The sequence below is a fragment of the Cherax quadricarinatus genome, chromosome 38 (genome assembly GCF_038502225.1).
Source record: "Cherax quadricarinatus isolate ZL_2023a chromosome 38, ASM3850222v1, whole genome shotgun sequence".
NCBI lineage: Eukaryota > Metazoa > Arthropoda > Malacostraca > Decapoda > Parastacidae > Cherax > Cherax quadricarinatus.
The window spans coordinates 26,202,198-26,225,297 of record NC_091329.1 but is presented as its reverse complement, the minus strand read 5'-3'; the positions used below and the strand labels follow the sequence as shown (position 1 = coordinate 26,225,297).

The window sequence follows — 23,100 nt, the reverse complement described above, 5'->3', positions numbered from 1 at the left end:
TCTCGCAGGGGCTCCATCTATGACCCTCATTTTTTTCCTCCAAGTCTGCCAGAGAGTTTGAGCCCTTAGACTTTTCTTCTAGCAGAGATGAGTCTTATAATGTGCCTTTTTCACTCTCCGCTTGCCAATCATCGGCAGCTGGGCCTGACGGCATTCATATTCGTATACTCCAGCATTTACGTCAGCCCTTGCTGTCCTCTTACGCCTGTTTAATTTTATTTGATCACAAGGAGTTCTTCCTCAGCCGTGGAAATCTGCCATTGTTCTCCCTTTCCGTAAACCAGTACTACAGGACATGATGCGTCCCACTATCGTCCCATTGCTCTTACCAGTGTAGTTTGCAAGGTGATGGAACGTCTGATAAATAGACTTTTGATGTGGTATTTAGAGACACACAATAGTCTCTCAACTAGTCAATATGGTTTTCTTAAGGGCCGTTCTATTATTGACTCCTTACTTCGCTTAGATACGTATGTTCATAATGCCTTTGCCAATAACTACTCAGTTGTTATAATCTTTTTTGATCTTGAAAAGGCATATGACACAACTTGGAGATATAACATCTTGACCTCGGCCCACTCCTTAGGCCTCCGAGGCACTCTGCCATTTTCCCTTAAGAACTTCTTATCTGAGAGAGATTTCCGTATTCGGGTTAATAATATGCTTTCCCTGGACTTTGTCCAAGCTAAAGGTGTTCCCCAGGGATGTATTCTGAGCACAACACTTTTTCTCCTTGTTATAAATGATGTGGCATCTATTCTTCCATCTAATATTTGGTTATCACTCTATGCTGATGACCTTGCTATAGCTTATGCAGATGCTGACTGTCGCCTCATTGCAGTTTCTCTCCAGCATGCGGTAGACCTTGTTTCCAATTGGGCCACTACTCATAAGTTTAAATTTTGTAGTACTAAAACACACCAAATTACTTTCATTAGACGTTCAATCGTCCCTGATAATCCATTGTACCTATGGCTTGCATATCCCAGAACATGATACTCAGGTTTATCGGCCTTCTGTTTGATCGTCGGTTATCCTGGAAACCTCACATTAACTCCTTGAAGGCAACCTGTCATAGTCCGCTGAACCTCCTTAAAACCCTCGCTCATCTGTCATGGTGCTGTGCTGTATAACCCTTGTAGGCTTAGCACTTCGTTTTTATTATAATAATAGTAATAATCTTTCATGGGGGGGCTAACCACATAACTCTCCTTCGACTACATTCTGCCCTAATTTTATCAAAACTAGATTATGGTGACCAGATATTTTCAGCGGCCTCTCGGCAGCTCTTTCTAGCCTTGATCCCATCCATCCCTGGGGATTACGTTTGTGCCTTGGTGCTTTTTGCTCTTCACCTGTTGAGAGCCTATATACAGAGGCGAATATTCCATCCTTAACCAATCACTGTGATGCTTATTGCCTCCGCTATTTTGTTCACTCTCATGACCTCCACAATCCTTCCATATATAGGATAGTAACGGATGTTAGTAGAAGTTCCTTATTTGTTCGTCGCCCCTGTTTACTCTGTCCCTTTTCTCTTTGTCTACATTCGTTTGTCTTCTCTTCAGTTGCCATCTTTATATGATCATGTAGCATCTAAGTTTTCCCTTCCCCCTTGGGAAGTTCCAACGGTTTGTGTCTGGTCTTCCCCGCTACCATGCTTGAAAGAGCAGATACCAAGGTCTCGGTCTCATTTTTACCCCATCGCAGTGTACACCGATGGTTCCAAGTCTTCTGACGGTGTCGGATTTGCAGCAATGTTTCTGGACAGCATCGTGTGAGGGCATTTATTAGCCTCGGCTAGCATTTTTACAGCTGAATTGTATGCAATTCTTGTAGCACTTATCCGTATTGCATCTATGCCTGTGTCGCCATTTGTGGTAGTTTCAGACTCCCATAGTGCTTTGCAGGCTATAAGAAAGTTTGATTCACCTCATCCCCTGGTTCTTCATATCCAGCTTTGGTTATGCTGTATCTCTAGCAGGCACAAAGATATTGTTTTTGTTGCATCCCTGGTCATGTTGACATACAGGGCAATGAACAGGCAGGCACTGTTGTGCGGTCAGCAGTACATGACCTCCCAGTTTCATATAGAGGTGTTCCATTCACAGACTATTTTGCTGTAATTTCTATCCACCTTTGCAACAGTTGGCAACAGCATTGGTCTGATCTGTTACATAACAAATTACATTCTATTAAACCAGGTATAAGTTTCTGGCTGTCTTCTTGTCATCAGTGTTGAGGTTGGGAGACTACACTTTCGTCTTCACATCGGACACACTCGTCTTACTCACGGGTATCTCATGGAGAGGCGCCCTGTTCCACTCTGTGAGAATTGTCAGGTCCCAGTTTCTGTTAGCCATATTCTGTTGGACTGTCCACCCTATCAATGAACACACAGAATTTACCTCCAACGTCGTCATCCCTCTAATGCCCTTACTTCTGATGGACCCTCCTTTAACCCAGGCTCTCTCATTGACTCTTTGACTTCACAAACTTTGATGATGATGCACTCCTCACAGCCCTTTCTACCTCTCCCTCTTGCAGCCTTGGCCCCTGCACTTTTTCCTGCCCCACTGCACTGCATGTCCCTACTAATAATATCTCTCCTTCTTGTTACCCAATACCCCTGTATTCTTCCCTGCCCCACTGTGCTGTATGACCCTTTTAGGTTTAGCACTTCATTTTTTATTATAATCACAAGTCTTCTCATTGAACAAAGCAAAGGAAAAGCACAGGTTATTGCAGGCAATGATCATACATTTATGTTGTTGTACTTTCTATGGAAATGGCAAAATCCCAAGGTTACTATCCAGGTGAAAATGCTTAATGGTTAGCTAAATATAAATGAATCGGCTAGAGAACCTACACTACCTGGGACAGCAGTCTTGTACTCGCTGAGTGTCTGTAATATGTGAGGAATGGAACCCAGGACGAGGTTATATCCTGAGTTCCTTCTGTGTAAAAAGATATAGAAAAAAAGTATGTACATTCACTTGGTAATCAAAGAAGAAAAAAATTACAGAAGAAAAAATGTTTTATAATAATAAATAGAAAAATATGAAGTTAACCTGACTGAATCAAAATTGAAAAAAAATTAAATTACAATGACCAAAAGTTAAGAACAGATGACTTGCTTTTATCTTTGAGGCTCCATTGAAAATATGTAGGATACAGACGAAGGCGTAGATGTGTCGGTCAGATTTCCTTGTACTACTTGAGGTGATGAGGACAGTAGAGTTGACCAGCATGATCGTATCGTAGATGTCCTACAATCGGAAAGGATCCCTGGTTAATACGAATATTCATACAATTTTCCTAGACCCAACTAGGTGAGGTGGAGGCTAAAGGAGTCGGCTAGAATATCCTAATCATAACTCAGACATACGATCGAGCTGGGACTCTGGTCAAGATACTCCAGCAGAAAGACCTATGATGCACACAGCCCCTCGTGGTCTGCAAATTGGAGAGAGCCAATTCTAATCCTATGTATCCAGAGAACACATAGATTATGGCATAGAGACACATAAGTAGCCAGATTAAACCTAAACCAATGCAGGTAGCTTAATGATCTATCTCGAGGATTACGGTGTCCCATAGCTGGATCGCTAGCGCACTCAGCTTACACTGAAGTCCGGGGATCGATCCCCCGGTACGGTTGGAAAGCATTAGGTCGTATTTCCATAAGACACCTGTTGTCCCTGTTCACCGATCAGTAAAATAGGTACCTGGGTGTTAGTGCACTGGTGTGGGTCGCATCTGGGACAAAATTGACTTAATTTGCCCGAAATGCTCTACATAACAAGCGGCTTTCTATATAGTAGTATGTCATTGATGTCAGCTAGGCCTGTATACCTTGTACATGTACTTGTAGAAATAAAGATTATTATTATTATTATTATTACTTACCGGGAGGAGTCACTCCTAGTCAGGAGTGACACTACTGACTTACTCTGGCCAGTAGGTCAACTCCAGTAGTTTTCCCCCGGGATGGTTGGGGATGCTCACTATTACAATCCCCGAGTAGTTTGACAAGTAGATAACTACCCATTTACCGATAAAATTTGTACTAGCTGCTTTTATTTCGCATTATACATTATCTTACTTTGTCAAGGAAAGTAAAGCTTTTGCAACAACTGGTATATGTGGAAAACCATCTCCTGTCATCAAAGATGTCCTGTGTTCAGAAAATCATTTATATATCTCCTTCATAGTGGTAAGGAGGTTGTTCCAATTAAAGATTTACGACACGAATTATTCAGCAGGAAATCATCTACCATCTGTGCCTCCAGTCAAAACTTCCTCCATCTATGGCAGCATTGTATGTTACATTCTCATTTGCCGAGTCACCAACTGGACAAGACCTGGGCCGGGACAGTACCAGCGAACCTCATCCAGTTCTATTCTCAGAGCACATGTACTGTGTATCTCATGGAAATAGACTAACTGAAAAAATACCCCACCAGTTAAGGCTACGAATCTATGGTGGAAACAGAAATGACATTCTCCAACTAGAAACTGGAATTGAAACCACGTGTACACAAGAACTGGAGAAAGTTTTTTCTTGTGTATATAATAATTTTTTATGCGCCAAACTCATTTGTGTCATACAGTGTTGTGGGCAGAGGAGTGTGAGGGTAGGAGTGGTGTGCGAGGTGTACAAGTATACAAGGCCTAGGCAGGGATTAATGGAGGTGGGGATCACTGCAAGTGTAAAATTGAAATAAAAGCTGGTGTAAAAGGTTAGTTTCAGCGAGGTCAGTGTATGTTAGGGTGATGTAAATGTCGGAAGTGAATCCTGTATGACCTTTGATACATAGATCAGTCTATTAAGATATGGTGAACTGACATTGTGACCTGACTCCTTGCAGAATAGGACCAAGCGCTTCTGTATGTGGTAACCTTATGAGTCTTGTGACTATGTGGTAACCTTATAAGACTTGTGGCTATGTGGTAACCTTATAAGACTTGTGGCTATGTGGTAACCTTGTGAGTCTTGTGGCTATGTGGTAATATTGTGAGTCTTGTGGCTATGTGGTAACATTATAAGGCTTGTGGCTATGCTTCAGAAAATAAATAAAAGTTAGACACATGTGCAACATCTGGGTATCTTTATTGTAGACGTTTCGATAGAAATTGGCTTTATCAATACAAATTCAAGGACAACTGAAAGAAGTATATTGGTTAATTGTTACGTAGTTGTGATCACGGCGGTGGATGAAATGATAAGGCTTTAGAGGCTTCTTTCTTTATTTGCGATATCGTGCGTACACAGGCAGTGTGTTAGTGCCCATGACCTGGGAGGGCCATGCTCACAAGGGAGAGACGAGTAGGCCTTGTGTTGACTCTAGGATGCATGGACACTGAGTGAGGGCGATGTAAGCGTGGTGTTTCTGAACTGGGTATGGGCCTATCGGTGGCAACATGAGCATGGCACGAGATATGAACTCAGCTGGCAGACAGCATAGGCTGTCTACATTTGCTCGGCCACCACCAACGTGGTCGTCCTCGACCATGACTGGCGGTAAAAAAAAAAAATTCGGTCTCTCTATCGCAGGAACAGGGCACAGAACACACAACAAAAACATATATATATACATACGTGGACATGGAAGAAAAACTTCCTACAGGGAGGGAAGAAAAAAGGGGGTGTGCTAAAAAACATCGTGTTCCAAGGCACTGAGCATCAGTAGGCATCACTGCACGCCTTCCTGCATCTGAACAGATACTGCAACACAGACATCACTGCGGCTGACACTGCAACACAATGGTATCTTGGTACAGAACAGAAAACACTTGGACAACTTCTACTAGTGAAAATGATTGGCTTTGAGAGGGACGTGACCTCCCAACGACTGCATTCTTACCTCTACTAATGACCTACATCTCACCTCCTGGTGATATATAAGGCTCCATCCTGTCACTTCAACTCCATATTGTTTCAGACTATGGAACAATACTCTTATCCAGACTGAGGGACTGACCACCTCAAAACTTCAAGGGTGATGGACTGATTATATCGTCTTCACGTCTCTTCTATCAACTTTTCTGTACTCGACTGAAGAAGCCTACTGTGTAGGCGATACGTTTCGAAATAAAGATACCTAACTGTTGCATATGTGTCTTATCTAACAACCTGTCGGTATTTTATACCATTTTAATATTCACAGTAAAGAAGGTTGCGAAGATGTCCTCTGAACCAAGATGTTACAACCTTCTTCACTACCACTAACCCGTCCTTCGGGTATGATCTACTTCCACTGGGAAATCCCACCTACCAATGACAATGTCTTCGTCTGCTACCCATCCCTTTCCACCTGACGCCAGTATATAAGCGCAAGGGATGAACCAGTAAGCCAGTGAAAGGCGTCGGTCAGATGACCAAAAGCTCCAACAGCGGGTCATCATCTAAGACCCGCGTCAGGAAGCACTTGTTCTGTTTCCTGAGGAACCTTACCTAACCTAACCTTGCCTGTGCTCCAGAATCTACACGACTACGGTGCTCTTCACACCAACTCCAAGGCTGAGGGACTGATTACCTCATCTTTTGTATACAGTTCTACTGTCTTCCAATTACGTCCTTGAATGTGTATTGATAAAGCCACTGGATGGCGAAACGTCTACAATAAAGATATCCAGATGTTGTATATGTGTAAAATTTTCATCTTGTCGGTAGTGTACACCATTTATGTACAAAAATATATGTTGAAGTTGTTCAGTCAGTTGCACAACAGCTCAGGGTTCTGAAAATGTGAGTGAACATAGGAAGTTGTGAAGCTCTTCTGATGAAGGAAGTTTTGATGAAGACTTTTAGGTGTGAAATCATTGGTTACAGACATTGTATTTGATACAGATAATTGTTATTTATAAATTTTGGTTGTGGGTTAACCATATGTGTAGTGACAGTCTGACAATCTGTTTATTGCTATCTTGTGATACTTTCTTGATTATATTAAATACCCGAGCGTAATGTTATTATTTTCTTTTTACTAAGTTTATTATACACTTGTCCTTTCACCTCAACTCAGCGTCTTTATGTCTATGCATGTTAAGTGATAGATCAAGTCACTGATGTCTGCCTTGTGCATGCTAACTGACAGTTCAGATCACTGATGTTAATATCTAGTGCATGTTAAGTAGTTATGGTTAATGGGGTTTAAAGTCTATCGACTACACGAGGGTCATTAAGGCTGCATGTCACCTGTTACCACAGGTCAAGAATACTTTAAGCCCTAGAATATGAATTAAGGTAAACTTACGGACGGGGACACACACACACACACACTCGTGGAGGAGTCACGCGGTTTGAGCTCGTGTTTTGGTGGTAATTTCTGACTGTACCATAAGGAATAGAATGTGGGATATAGGCGTGTGCACGCATAAGAGTGAATATAATCACTTAAGCCCCGAAAGAAGGAAATATAAGTGATCACAGAAAAGCAAATACAGTAAATAGTGACAGTTACTATGTGAGGGCCGTTGGAAGGAAGGTGAACGGTTGTGTCAGCCCTAAATAGTGTTGCCATAATAACACAGTGGGGTATTTGAAGAATAAGTGCGACTCAGGATCAGGGAGATAAGAGATATGTATAGATGTGTCAGTAAATACAGTGAGTGAGTGAAAAAAAATATAGATGAGCTAGAGACTACAGTGCCTACAGGAAGTTAGTGTAAAAATTACCGAGAAGCATCAAGTATTTTCAACTACTGGGACCCAGGACAACATTACTCCACTGCCAGCCACAAGTAATATTCACCTAGTTTGAGTTGCATGGGGTCAGCACCAGTCTCTAGCTGGAAATTGGGGGTCACTCTCCTCGAGTTATCAGAATTAGAATAAGCAGCATTTACTGGCATTTAATAGAATTTATTGAGGTTTAGGAGAGTTAAGTAGTTAATGATAGATAGCCTAGTATGAGAGGTAGCCTAGTGAAGCCTAGCATACAGAATTGAACGTAATTTTAGGCACAAGACAGTACAGTGGGAACCAAGAGATTGGGTACATATGCAAAACATATGTAGTACATACGAGGGAAATAAGATAAGAGATAAGATTTCGTTCGGATTTTTAACCCCGGAGGGTTAGCCACCCAGGATAACCCAAGAAAGTCAGTGCGTCATCGAGGACTGTCTAACTTATTTCCATTGGGGTCCTTAATCTTGTCCCCCAGGATGCGACCCACACCAGTCGACTAACACCCAGGTACCTATTTGCTGCTAGGTGAACAGGACAACAGGTGTAAGGAAACGTGTCGAAATGTTTCCACCCGCCGGGAATCGAACCCGGGCCCTCCGTGTGTGAAGCGGGAGCTTTAGCCACCAGGCCACCGGGCCATAAGGACTGCTTACATAAACACACGCATACACACACACATACACAAACACACACACACACACACACACACACACACACACACACACACACACACACACACACACACACACACACACACACACACACACACACACACACACACGTACTCATATACAACAGGCCTAGTGTCTAATCGACATGTGCCTAGGACAAAATGGTAACTAACACACATATACAGGATTTCACACCTTTATGTGAATTTACATAATTTTAGGCACACAAGACAGTACAGTGGAAACCAAGAGATAGGGTACATATGCAAAACATATGTAGTACATACGAGGGAAATAAGGACTGCTTACATAAATGCACTCATACACACACACACACTAAGTGAGAACCGGATCTGCTGTTAGGCACTTGAATAACTGTAGCATGCACACACACACACACACACACACACACACACACACACACACACACACACACACACACACACACACACACACATACATACACATACATACACACATACACATGCACACACATATACAGGATTTTACACCTTTATGTGAATTGACCCTCGAACCCTTCACTCTCCGTCTCTTTGTCTCTTTTCCTCTCTTCCTCTCTCTCTCTCTCTCTCTATTCTTCTCTCTATTCTTCTCTCTCTCTCTCTCTCTCTCTCTCTCTCTTACTCTTTCTGTCTCTTCCTCTCTATCTTACTCTTTCTCTCCCTTCCTCTCTATTCCTCTCTCTCTCTCTCTTCCTCTCTCTCCCTTTCTCTCTCTTCCTCTCTCTTTTTTTCTCTTCCTCTTTTTCTCTTCCTCTCTCTCTTCTCTCTCTTCCTCTCTCTTCCTCTCTCTCTCCCTCTCTCTCTCCCTCTCTCTCTCTCTCTCTCTCTCTCTCTCTCTCTCTCTCTCTCTCTCTCTCTCTCTCTCTCTCTTTCTCTCTCTTTCCTTTACTAAATAAAAAAAAATGGTTGGGACTCGTAGGAATCAGGGATCAGATGACAATGGTATTGGTAGGGAGGAATGGATGGAGGAGCAGTGGTAAAGGATGGAGCAAGAATGGGAGAGAAAATTAGGAGAGCTTTCTGAAAAAATGGAGAAAGAGCTCTCTCCGAAATGGGAAAAGAGGTTGGAGAAGGAGACGAAGAAATGGAAGGCACAAGTCGAAACTGCAGTAGACAGGGTAAGGGTCCTAGAGTTTGAGGTAAACAGGCTGAAGCAAGTCTCAGGGGCAGTGACCAGAGAAGACACAGCATATGAAGCTGAGAGGATGAACAGGAAGGAAGGAGATATGAATTATGCTAAGGTCATATCAGCCTGCAAAGAAGGGTCAGGGAGTAAAAGGAAAGAGCAGCTGGGTGCAGATAGAGAGGGAGATAAGTCGAATGCTGAGGCACAACCATACTACCAAGAGCCACTGGAAAAATCATGGGAGAAAATGACCATATACAGACAGGAACCAGAGTCACAGAGGGAGAGGCAATGGGAGGAGGAAAGGGCAAAATCAGTGTTTATCCATGGGATTCGGGCGAGAGAGGAAAAGACACACTAAAAGACAGCAGGAAGAAAGAAAGGAGATTGGGAAAATCATCACGGAAATAGGGGGAGAAGACATGGATGAGATTGTAAATTTTCAGAGAATAGGGGGGTACGTGAAGGGGAGAAACTGACCGATCAAGCTGATTCTCAGGACAGAAACAGTGAGGAACAGGATCCTCCAAGAGAAACCACGGTTGAAAAACTTGGAAGAGTACGAGAAGGTGTTCCTGGACAGAGACAGAACACAAATAGAGAGACAGCAGCTGAGGGAGAGGACAAAAAAGCAAAAGGAGATAGGAAAGGAAACAGGGATGGAACCAGCAGAGGTCAGTCAGAGCAGAACAGAGAAGCAAGGGCAAGCACACACACAACTATCCTCAGAACCCCACAACCTATCACACCATCCCAACACAAACTACAATCCATACCCACAGCTTCCACCCAACCCCCAATCATAGAATCCCACAGTATGCTACCAGGTCTCCCACCCCCACAGGCCCCCCAAACCACAGTATTGGAAAGGAAACTGAAGGTATGGTACACAAATGCTGATGGAATAACAAACAAGTGGGAGTGGCACGAAAGAGTCAAAGAGTCATCACCGGACATCATAGCACTCACAGAAACCAAGCTTACAGGTATGATAACAGATGCCATCTTTCCAATGGGATACCAGATCCTGAGGAAAGACAGAAGGAACAGGGGGGGGTGGAGGAGTGGCACTGCTGATCAAACACCGATGGAATTTTGATGAGCTGGAGAGAGGAGACAGCAGAGAAGAAAGTGATTACATAATGGGAATGCTTCACTCTGGAGTTCCCAAGGTGGTAATTGCAGTGATGTATAACCCACCACAGAACAGCAGGAGACCAGGGCATGAGTATGATGAGAGCAATAGAGCGATGGTTGACACACTGGCTGCAGTGGCCAGAAGAGCTCATGCATGCAGGGCAAAGCTCCTGATCATGTGTGACTTTAACCACAAGGAGATCGACTGGGAGAACTTGGAGCCACATGGGGGCCAAGATACATGGAGGGCTAAGATGATGGAGGTGGTACTGGAAAACTTCATGTACCAACACGTAAGGGACACTACAAGAGAGAGAGGAGAGGATGAGCCAGCAAGACTGGACTTAGTATTCACCTTGAGCATTGCAGATATTGAGGACATCACGTATGAAAGACCCCTTGGGGCCAGTGATCATGTGGTTTTGAGCTTCGAATACACAGTAGAGCTACAAGTGGAGGGGGAAGCAGGAAGGCCAGGACAAATGAAACCAAACTACAGGAAAGGGGACTACACGGGAATGAGGAACTTCCTGAATGAGGTTCAGTGGGACAGAGAACTGGCAGGGAAGCCAGTTAATGAGATGATGGAATATGTAGCAACAATGTGCAAGGAGGCTGAAGAGAGGTTTGTACCCAAGGGAAACAGGAATAATGAAAAAGCCAGGATGAGCCCATGGTTCACCCAAAGGTGCAAGGAGGCAAAAACCAAGTGTGCTAGGGAATGGAAGAAATATAGAAGGCAAAGGACCCAGGAGAATAAGGAGAGCAGTCGTAGAGCCAGAAACGAATATGCACAGATAAGAAGGGAGGCCCAACGACAGTATGCAAACGACATAGCAGCGAAAGCCAAATCTGACCCGAAGCTGTTATACAGCCACATCAGGAGGAAAACAACAGTCAAGGACCAGGTAATCAGGCTAAGGAAGGAAGGAGGAGAGACAACAAGAAATGACTGTGAAGTATGTGAGGAACTCAACAAGAGATTCAAAGAAGTGTTCACAGAGGAGACAGAAGGGGCTCCTGAGGGACGGAGAGGTGTGGCACATCACCAGGTGCTGGACACGGTACACACAACCGAGGAAGAAGTGAAGAGGCTTCTGAGTGAGCTAGATACCTCAAAGGCAATGGGGCCAGATAACATCTCTCCATGGGTCCTGGGAGAAGGAGCAGAGGCGCTATGTGTACCCCTAACAACAATATTCAATACATCTATCGAAACAGGGAGATTGCCTGAGGCATGGAAGACAGCAAATGTAGTCCCAATCTTTAAAAAAGGAGACAGACATGAAGCACTAAACTACAGACCAGTGTCACTGACATGTATAGTATGCAAAGTCATGGAGAAGACTGTCAGGAGAAGAGTGGTGGAACACCTACAAAGGAATGATCTCATCAACAGCACCCAACATGGTTTCAGGGACGGAAAATCCTGTGTCACAAACCTACTGGAGTTCTATGACAAGGTGACAGCAGTAAGACAAGAGAGAGAGGGGTGGGTGGATTGCATTTTCTTGGACTGTAAGAAGGCGTTTGACACAGTACCACACAAGAGATTAGTGCAAAAACTGGAGGACCAAGCAGGGATAACAGGGAAGGCACTACAGTGGATCAGGGAATATTTGTCAGGAAGACAGCAGCGAGTAATGGTACGTGGCGAGGTGTCAGAGTGGGCACCTGTGACCAGCGGGGACCCACAGGGGTCAGTCCTAGGACCAGTGCTGCTTGTGGTATTTGTGAACGACATGACAGAAGGAATAAACTCTGAGGTGTCCCTGTTTGCAGATGACGTGAAGTTGATGAGAAGAATTCATTCGATCGAAGACCAGGCAGAACTACAAAGGGATCTGGACAGGCTGCAGACCTGGTCCAGCAATTGGCTCCTGGAGTTCAATCCCACCAAGTGCAAAGTCATGAAGATTGGGGAAGGGCAAAGAAGACCGCAGACGGAGTACAATCTAGGGGGCCAGAGATTACAAACCTCACTCAAGGAAAAAGATCTTGGGATGAGTATAACACCAGGCACATCTCCTGGAGCGCACATCAACCAAATAACTGCTGCAGCATATGGGCGCCTGGCAAACCTCAGAACAGCATTCCGACATCTTAATAAGGAGTCGTTCAGGACCCTGTACACCGTGTACGTTAGGCCCATATTGGAGTATGCAGCACCAGTTTGGAACCCACACCTAGCCAAGCATGTAAAGAAACTAGAGAAAGTGCAAAGGTTTGCCACAAGACTAGTCCCAGAGCTAAGAGGTATGTCCTACGAGGAGAGGTTAAGTCAAATCAACCTGACGACACTGGAGGACAGGAGAGATAGGGGGGACATGATAACGACTTACAAAATACTGAGAGGAATTGACAAGATGGACAAAGACAGGATGTTCCAGAGACTGGACACAGCAACAAGGGGACACAGCTGGAAGCTGAAGACACAGATGAATCACAAGGATGTTAGGAAGTATTTCTTCAGCCACAGAGTAGTCAGGAAGTGGAATAGTTTGGGAAGAGATGTAGTGGAGGCAGGATCCATACATAGCTTTAAGCAGAGGTATGATAAAGGGAGAGTGACCTAGTGGCGACCAGTGAAGAGGCGGGGCCAGGAGCTTGGACTCGACCCCTGCAACCTCAACTAGGTGAGTACAACTAGGTGAGTACATACACACACACACATACACACATACATACACACATACACATATACACATACACATATACATATACACATACACACATACACACACACATATACACATATACACTTACACACATATACACTTACACATACACACACACACACACACACACACACACACACACACACACACACACACACACACACACACACACACATACACACATACACACACACATATACACACACACACACACACACACACACACACACACACACACACACACACACACACACACACACACACACACACACACACACACACACACACACACGAATAAATGAGTACAAATAGGTGAGTACACGTCAGGACATTAGAGAAAGTGCAAAGGTTTGCAACTAGACTAGTCCTAGAGCTAAGGGGATTGTCCTACGAAGAAAGGTTAAGGGAAATCGGCCTGACGACACTGGAGGACAGGAGGGTCAGGGGGAGACATGATAACGACATATAAAATACTGCGAGGAATTGACAAAGTGGACAAAGACAGGATGTTCCAGAGATGGGACACAGAAACAAGAGGTCACAGTTGGAAGTTGAAGACTCCTATGAGTCAAAGGGATGTTAGGAAGTATTTCTTCCGAGTTGTCAGGCAGTGGAATAGCCTAGAAAGTGACGTAGTGGAGGCGGGAACCATACATAGATTTAAGACGAGGTTTGATAAAGCTCATGGAGAAAGGAGAGAGAGGATCCAGTAGCAATCAGTGAAGAGGCGGGGCCAGGAGCTGTGACTCGACCCCTGCAACCACAAATGGGTGAGTAAATAGGTGAGTACACACCTCGATGTTCATATGCATTGATAAGTCACCAATGAGTCATGCAGCTGCAGGCATCATTAGGTTAGATTAAGTGAGATTCGTCAGGAAACATGACAAGTGTTTTTCTGCATCTCATTATTCCAATGGTTACTTTGTATATAAGTTACAAATAGTTTATGTGTAGTGCATTTTTAATTGTGATCGTTAATGCGGTTAAGGATCTCGTATGAACAACCAGTGAAATAGAGATACTGTTAGTGTGTTTAATTTTACTCATACTGGGAATCCTACAATCGTTCTAAAACTATTTCTCATCATTAAAAAGGTGGCATTATGCAGATTCCTAGTCTAGATGCCCCAACTGGTGAGAAAATTAAAAAAAAAATAGTATTTTAGAAATTAGAAGTTCAAAAATATAACTGAATTAGTAAGGTGAATATTATTTATTTTGGCTTTACATTGACACCCTTTTTAGTAGACTGAGGTAGAGTGCCAGGATGTGCTAGTATGTGGTGAGGGAGCAGTGTTAGTATGTGGTGAGGGAGCAGTGTTAGTATGTGGTGAGGGAGCAGTGTTAGTATGTGGTGAGGGAGCAGTGTTAGTATGTGGAGAGGGAGCAGTGTTAGTATGTGGTGAGGAAGCAGCGTTAGTATGTGGTGAGGGAGCAGTGTTAGTATGTGGTGAGGGAGCAGTGTTAGTATGTGGTGAGGGAGCAGTGTTAGTATGTGGTGAGGGAGCAGTGTTAGTATGTGGAGAGGGAGCAGTGTTAGTATGTGGAGAGGGAGCAGTGTTAGTATGTGGTGAGGGAGCAGTGTTAGTATGTGGTGAGGGAGCAGTGTTAGTATGTGGTGAAGGAGCAGTGTTAGTATGTGGTGAGGGAGCAGTGTTAGTATGTGGTGAGGGAGCAGTGTTAGTATGTGGTGAGGGAGCAGTGTTAGATGAATGCCAGGATGTGTTAGTATGTGGTGAGGGAGCAGTGTTAGTATGTGGTGAGGGAGCAGTGTTAGATGAGTGCCAGGATGTGTTAGTATGTGGTGAGGGAGCAGTGTTAGTATGTGGTGAGGGAGCAGTGTTAGTATGTGGTGAGGGAGCAGTGTTAGTATGTGGTGAGGGAGCAGTGTTAGTATGTGGTGAGGGAGCAGTGTTAGATGAATGCCAGGATGTGTTAGTATGTGGTGAGGGAGCAGTGTTAGTATGTGGTGAGGGAGCAGTGTTAGTATGTGGAGAGGGAGCAGTGTTAGATGAGTGCCAGGATGTGTTAGTATGTGGTGAGGGAGCAGTGTTAGTATGTGGTGAGGGAGCAGTGTTAGTATGTGGTGAGGGAGCAGTGTTAGTATGTGGAGAGGGAGCAGTGTTAGTATTTGGTGAGGGAGCAGTGTTAGTATGTGGTGAGGGAGCAGTGTTAGTATTTGGTGAGGGAGCAGTGTTAGTATGTGGTGAGGGAGCAGTGTTAGTATGTGGTGAGGGAGCAGTGTTAGTATGTGGTGAGGGAGCAGTGTTAGTATGTGGTGAGGGAGCAGTGTTAGTATTTGGTGAGGGAGCAGTGTTAGTATGTGGAGAGGGAGCAGTGTTAGATGAGTGCCAGGATGTGTTAGTATGTGGTGAGGGAGCAGTGTTAGTATTTGGTGAGGGAGCAGTGTTAGTATGTGGTGAGGGAGCAGTGTTAGTATGTGGTGAGGGAGCAGTGTTAGTATGTGGTGAGGGAGCAGTGTTAGTATGTGGTGAGGGAGCAGTGTTAGTATTTGGTGAGGGAGCAGTGTTAGTATGTGGAGAGGGAGCAGTGTTAGATGAGTGCCAGGATGTGTTAGTATGTGGTGAGGGAGCAGTGTTAGATGAGTGCCAGGATGTGTTAGTATGTGGTGAGGGAGCAGTGTTAGATGAATGCCAGGATGTGTTAGTATGTGGTGAGGGAGCAGTGTTAGTATGTGGTGAGGGAGCAGTGTTAGATGAGTGCCAGGATGTGCTAGTATGTGGTGAGGGAGCAGTGTTAGTATGTGGTGAGGGAGCAGTGTTAGTATGTGGTGAGGGAGCAGTGTTAGTATGTGGTGAGGGAGCAGTGTTAGTATTTGGTGAGGGAGCAGTGTTAGTATTTGGTGAGGGAGCAGTGTTAGTATGTGGAGAGGGAGCAGTGTTAGTATGTGGAGAGGGAGCAGTGTTAGATGAGTGCCAGGATGTGTTAGTATGTGGTGAGGGAGCAGTGTTAGATGAGTGCCAGGATGTGTTAGTATGTGGTGAGGGAGCAGTGTTAGTATGTGGTGAGGGAGCAGTGTTAGATGAATGCCAGGATGTGTTAGTATGTGGTGAGGGAGCAGTGTTAGTATGTGGTGAGGGAGCAGTGTTAGATGAGTGCCAGGATGTGTTAGTATGTGGTGAGGGAGCAGTGTTAGTATGTGGTGAGGGAGCAGTGTTAGTATGTGGAGAGGGAGCAGTGTTAGTATGTGGAGAGGGAGCAGTGTTAGTATGTGGAGAGGGAGCAGTGTTAGTATGTGGTGAGGAAGCAGCGTTAGATGAGTGCCAGGATGTGTTAGTATGTGGTGAGGGAGCAGTGTTAGTATTTGGTGAGGGAGCAGTGTTAGTATGTGGTGAGGAAGCAGCGTTAGATGAGTGCCAGGATGTGTTAGTATGTGGTGAGGGAGCAGTGTTAGTATGTGGAGAGGGAGCAGTGTTAGTATGTGGTGAGAGAGCAGTGTTAGTATGTGGTGAGGGAGCAGTGTTAGTATGTGGTGAGGGAGCAGTGTTAGTATGTGGAGAGGGAGCAGTGTTAGTATGTGGTGAGGGAGCAGTGTTAGTATGTGGTGAGGGAGCAGCGTTAGATGAGTGCCAGGATGTGTTAGTATGTGGTGAGGGAGCAGTGTTAGTATGTGGTGAGGGAGCAGTGTTAGTATTTGGTGAGGGAGCAGCGTTAGATGAGTGCAAGGATGTGTTAGTATGTGGTGAGGGAGCAGTGTTAGTATGTGGTGAGGGAGCAGCGTTAGATGAGTGCCAGGATGTGTTAGTATGTGGTGAGGGAGCAGTGTTAGTATGTGGAGAGGGAGCAGTGTTAGTATGTGGAGAGGGAGCAGTGTTAGTATGTGGTGAGGGAGCAGTGTTAGTATGTGGTGAGGGAGCAGTGTTAGTATTTGGTGAGGGAGCAGTGTTAGTATGTGGAGAGGGAGCAGTGTTAGTATGTGGAGAGGGAGCAGTGTTAGTATGTGGAGAGGGAGCAGTGTTAGTACGTGGTGAGGGAGCAGTGTTAGTATGTGGAGAGGGAGCAGTGTTAGTATGTGGAGAGGGAGCAGTGTTAGTATGTGGTGAGGGAGCAGTGTTAGTATGTGGTGAGGGAGCAGTGTTAGTATGTGGTGAGGGAGCAGTGTTAGTATGTGGAGAGGGAGCAGTGTTAGTATGTGGTGAGGGAGCAGTGTTAGTATGTGGTGAGGGAGCAGTGTTAGATGAGTGCCAGGATGTGTTAGTATGTGGCGAGGGAGCAGTGTTAGTATGTGGTGAGGGAGCAGTGTTAGATGAGTGCCAGGATGTGTTAGTATGTGGTGAGGGAGCAGTGTTAGTATGTGGCGAGGGAGCAGTGTTAGTATGTGGTTATGAGTGGTGAGGGAGCAGTGTTAGTATGTGGTGAGGGAGCAGTGTTAGTATGTGGTGAGGGAGCAGTGTTAGTATGTGGAGAGGGAGCAGTGTTAGAATGTGGTCAGGGAGCAGTGTTAGTATGTGGTGAGGTGTTAGTATGTGGTGAGGGAGCAGTGTTAGATGAGTGCAGTGTGTAGTATGTGGTGAGGGAGCAGTGTTAGTATGTGGTGAGGGAGCAGTGTTAGTATGTGGTTAGTATGTGGTGAGGGAGCAGTGTTAGTATGTGGTGAGGGAGCAGTGTTAGTAGTGCCAGGATGTGTTAGTAGGGTGAGGGAGCAGTGTTAGTATGTGGCGAGGGAGCAGTGTTAGGAGTGCCAGGATGTGTTAGTATGTGGTGAGGGAGCAGTGTTAGTATGTGGTGAGGGAGCAGTGTTAGATGAGTGCCAGGATGTGTTAGTATGTGGTGAGGGAGCAGTGTTAGTATGTGGTGAGGGAGCAGTGTTAGATGAGTGCCAGGATGTGTTAGTATGTGGTGAGGGAGCAGTGTTAGTATGTGGTGAGGGAGCAGTGTTAGATGAGTGCCAGGATGTGTTAGTATGTGGTGAGGGAGCAGTGTTAGTATGTGGTGAGGGAGCAGTGTTAGTATGTGGTGAGGGAGCAGTGTTAGTATGTGGTGAGGGAGCAGTGTTAGTATGTGGTGAGGGAGCAGTGTTAGTATGTGGTGAGCAGTGTTAGTATGTGGAGAGGGAGCAGTGTTAGATGAGTGCCAGGATGTGTTAGTATGTGGTGAGGGTTAGATGAATGCCAGGATGTGTTAGTATGTGGTGAGGGAGCAGTGTTAGTATGTGGTGAGGGAGCAGTGTTAGATGATGGATGTGTTAGTATGTGGTGAGGGAGCAGTGTTAGTAGCAGTGTTAGTATGTGGAGAGGGAGCAGTGTTAGTATGTGGTGAGGGAGCAGTGTTAGTATGTGGTGAGGGAGCAGTGTTAGTATGTGGTGAGGGAGCAGTGTTAGTATGTGGGGAGCAGGTTAGTATGTGGAGAGGGAGCAGTGTTAGTATGTGGTGAGGGAGCAGTGTTAGTATGTGGTGAGGGAGCAGTGTTAGATGAGTGTTAGTATGTGGTGAGGGAGCAGTGTTAGTATGTGGAGAGGGAGCAGTGTTAGTATGTTGTTAGTATGTGGTGAGGGAGCAGTGTTAGTATGTGGTGAGGGAGCAGTGTTAGTATGTGGAGAGGGAGCAGTGTTAGTATGTGGTGAGAGAGCAGTGTTAGTATGTGGTGAGGGAGCAGTGTTAGTATGTGGTGAGGGAGCAGTGTTAGTATGTGGTGAGGGAGCAGTGTTAGTATGTGGTGAGGGAGCAGTGTTAGTATGTGGTGAGGGAGCAGTGTTAGTATGTGGTGAGGGAGCAGTGTTAGTATGTGGTGAGGGAGCAGTGTTAGTATGTGGTGAGGGAGCAGTGTTAGTATGTGGTGAGGGAGCAGTGTTAGTATGTGGAGAGGGAGCAGTGTTAGTATGTGGTGAGGGAGCAGTGTTAGTATGTGGTGAGGGAGCAGTGAGGGAGCTGTGTTAGTATGTGGTGAGGGAGCAGTGTTAGTATGTGGTGAGGGAGCAGTGTTAGTATGTGGTGAGGGAGCAGTGTTAGTATGTGGAGAGGGAGCAGTGTTAGTATGTGGAGAGCGAGCAGTGTTAGTATGTGGTGAGGGAGCAGTGTTAGTATGTGTAGAGGGAGCAGTGTTAGTATGTGGAGAGCGAGCAGTGTTAGTATGTGGTGAGGGAGCAGTGTTAGTATGTGGTGAGGGAGCAGTGTTAGTATGTGGAGAGGGAGCAGTGTTAGTATGTGTAGAGGGAGCAGTGTTAGTATGTGGAGAGGGAGCAGTGTTAGTATGTGGTGAGGGAGCAGTGTTAGTATGTGGAGAGGGAGCAGTGCTAGTATGTGTAGAGGGAGCAGTGTTAGTATGTGGAGAGGGAGCAGTGTTAGTATGTGGTGAGGGAGCAGTGTTAGTATGTGGTGAGGGAGCAGTGTTAGATGAGTGCCAGGATGTGTTAGTATGTGGTGAGGGAGCAGTGTTAGTATGTGGTGAGGGAGCAGTGTTAGATGAGTGCCAGGATGTGTTAGTATGTGGTGAGGGAGCAGTGTTAGTATGTGGCGAGGGAGCAGTGTTAGATGAGTGCCAGGATGTGTTAGTATGTGGTGAGGGAGCAGTGTTAGTATGTGGTGAGGGAGCAGTGTTAGTATGTGGTGAGGGAGCAGTGTTAGATGAGTGCCAGGATGTGTTAGTATGTGGTGAGGGAGCAGTGTTAGTATGTGGTGAGGGAGCAGTGTTAGATGGTAACTACTAGTGTTGATAAATGAGATGGAGCAGTGTTAGTTGGTAACTACTAGTGTTGATAAATGAGACACTTGTGCAACATTTGGGAACCTTTATTCTGGAAACGTTTTGCCACGCAGTGGCTTCTTCAGTCCAATGCAGAGGAAGGTGGAAGATAAGGAGTAGTTTGAAGTAATCAGTCCCTCAGCCTGGAGTGGATGTGACTGAATACATCAATCTTGATGGACTGAACACATCGACTTCAGGCTGAGGGACTGATTACCTCAAACTACTCCTCGTTTATCACCTTCCTCTGAACTGGACTGAAGAAGCGACTACGTGGCGAAATGTTTTCAGAATTAAGACACGCTAATATTGCACAATTGTCTCATTTATGAACCTGTGGGTTTTGTAAACTTTTTATTGACAAGTAACTGTGTTGTTGTGTGACAGTGAGGCGAGGCTGGCAGAGTGCTCAAGAAAGGTTAGAAGAACGACGACGAGGTGGTGTCTGGAGCCTCTCCCTCTTCCCTACCTCCACCACCACCACCTTCACCACCACCTTCACCACCTCCTTCACCACATCCTTCCCCACCAACATCATCACCACCACCACTGCCACCAACAATGGAGTACCGAGCACAGAGGGCGCTGCCGACATCACTACCACAACCTTCGCCAACAACAACGGTGCTTATTGTAACCAGGTGAGATCCTTACAGTTTTGTTCCTCTCATTACCACTTTATTGCTATTGCTTGCCATGATGTCACGATCTTTATTTCTCTGCTAAAAGGGACTTATGCTTAACTGTGCTCCGTCTTCAGTAATTTATAGTAATACATTTTTTTCGACAATTTCTATAAAGTTGATAATACATCTGTCCATCTTGTTATTTTTTCTCATTCTCTTATTTTCATTTAATATTCTTTTTACTGTAGATTTCGTGACTTAAACGCTTCAGTTTTCTCCTCACGTTGTACTTCAGCTTTCAGGATGCAGTTAACGCCCTCTATAACAAGCATTGCTCTAAAAAACTAAACAGATCAAAGCTAAGAGACTGAACAGTCCCTGGCTAACACCCACCATCCTCAAATCCATAAATACAAAGCACTTATATGAAAAACAGTACAGAATGGGTCACATAACCAGAGACCAAACAAAACGTTACTTGTCAATCCTAACCAGCTTGATAAGAAGGGCAAAAAAATTGTATTATGAGAACAGATTATCCAACTTAAAAGGAAAACCCTATCAGAAATTCTTGGAACAAAGAAGATACCAGGAAACAGAACAATCAAACTAACCAAACCAGATGAACCCCAACTCCCACCGACTGAAAGAACAGACTCAATGTTTTCTTCACCATAGGAAAAAACCTGGCGAAAAAAATCCCAAGCTCAAATACCCTACCCAATGACTACCTCACTGGCAACTTCCCGAACACGACTCAAGAAATCGTAATGACACGATTGCAAATAAACCATACCCCCGGCCGGGATTGAACCCGCGGTCATAGTCTCAAAACTCCAGCCCGTCGCGTTAGCCACTAGACCAGCTAGCCACAATAAGATTCATCCAACTAGGTATATTTCTACACCATAGGAAAGTTAGCACAGGCACCTCTGTGACCACAAATGCAAGTTTTTACAGACGAATCTCCAGCTAGCATGGCCGTGACGAACTCTAGCTCAAGTCCCTTCACTGCCGTCAACATGACGGTATGGTTTATTTGCAATCGTGTCATTACGATTTCTTGAGTCATGTTGACGGCAGTGAAGGGACTTGAGCTAGAGTTCGTCACGGCCACGCTAGCTGGAGATTCGTCTGTAAAAACTTGCATTTGTGGTCACAGAGGTGCCTGTGCTAACTTTCCTATGGTGTAGAAATATACCTAGTTGGATGAATCTTATTGTGGCTAGCTGGTCTAGTGGCTAACGCGACGGGCTGGAGTTTTGAGACTCTATGACCGCGGGTTCAATCCCGGCCGGGGGTATGGTTTATTTGCAATCGTGTCATTACGATTTCTTGAGTCATGTTGACGGCAGTGAAGGGACTTGAGCTAGAGTTCGTCACGGCCACGCTAGCTGGAGATTCGTCTGTAAAAACTTGCATTTGTGGTCACAGAGGTGCCTGTGCTAACTTTCCTATGGTGTAGAAATATACCTAGTTGGATGAATCTTATTGTGGCTAGCTGGTCTAGTGGCTAACGCGACGGGCTGGAGTTTTGAGACTCTATGACCGCGGGTTCAATCCCGGCCGGGGGTATGGTTTATTTGCAATCGTGTCATTACGATTTCTTGAGTCATGTTGACGGCAGTGAAGGGACTTGAGCTAGAGTTCGTCACGGCCATGCTAGCTGGAGATTCGTCTGTAAAAACTTGCATTTGTGGTCACAGAGGTGCCTGTGCTAACTTTCCTATGGTGTAGAAATATACCTAGTTGGATGAATCTTATTGTGGCTAGCTGGTCTAGTGGCTAACGCGACGGGCTGGAGTTTTGAGACTCTATGACCGCGGGTTCAATCCCGGCCGGGGGTATGGTTCCCGAACACACTGTTCCTAGCTCCGACTAACCCAACAGAAGTCTCACTTATTATCAACACACTAAAGAACAAGTCAGGAGATTTAAATGCCTTCCCACCCTTTATATACAAAAAAGCTTCCGAAGTGCTGTCACCAATCATTGCAACGCTCTTTAACAAATCCATCGAATCCTCTACCTTCCCCACAGTTCTCAAAATAGCGAGGGTCACCCCGATACATAAAGGTGGAGATCAAGCAGACTTGAATAACTGTAGGCCAATATCTAACTTACCCATTCTCTTTAAAATCTTTGAAAAACTAATTCATAAGCGAATTTATTCCTACCTCTTCTCCCACAACATACTCAACCCCTGTCAGTTTGGGTTCAGGCCTAATAAAAATACGAATGATGCTATTATACACATGCTAGAACAGATTTACACTACACTCGAGAAAAAAGAAGTCACATTGGGGATCTTCATTGATTTACGTAAAGCTTTTGATACAGTTGACCATGATTTGTTGCACATAAAATTATCACACTATGGTATAAGAGGGCACTCCCTCAACTACCTAAAGTCATAACTCAGCAACAGAAGCCAATA

General features: G+C 45.0%; 1 protein-coding gene across 1 annotated transcript in view; it reads left to right on the top strand.

Moving 5' to 3' along the window:
- The window catches only part of ATP8A (ATPase phospholipid transporting 8A1), an 817,844-nt gene that overhangs the window by 29,922 nt on the left and 764,822 nt on the right, over positions 1 to 23,100 (top strand). Inside the window, exon 2 of the mRNA XM_070092196.1 lies at positions 20,425 to 20,678. Coding sequence (XP_069948297.1) covers positions 20,425 to 20,678 — 254 coding nt within the window. The remainder of the gene's footprint in view (positions 1 to 20,424; positions 20,679 to 23,100) is intronic.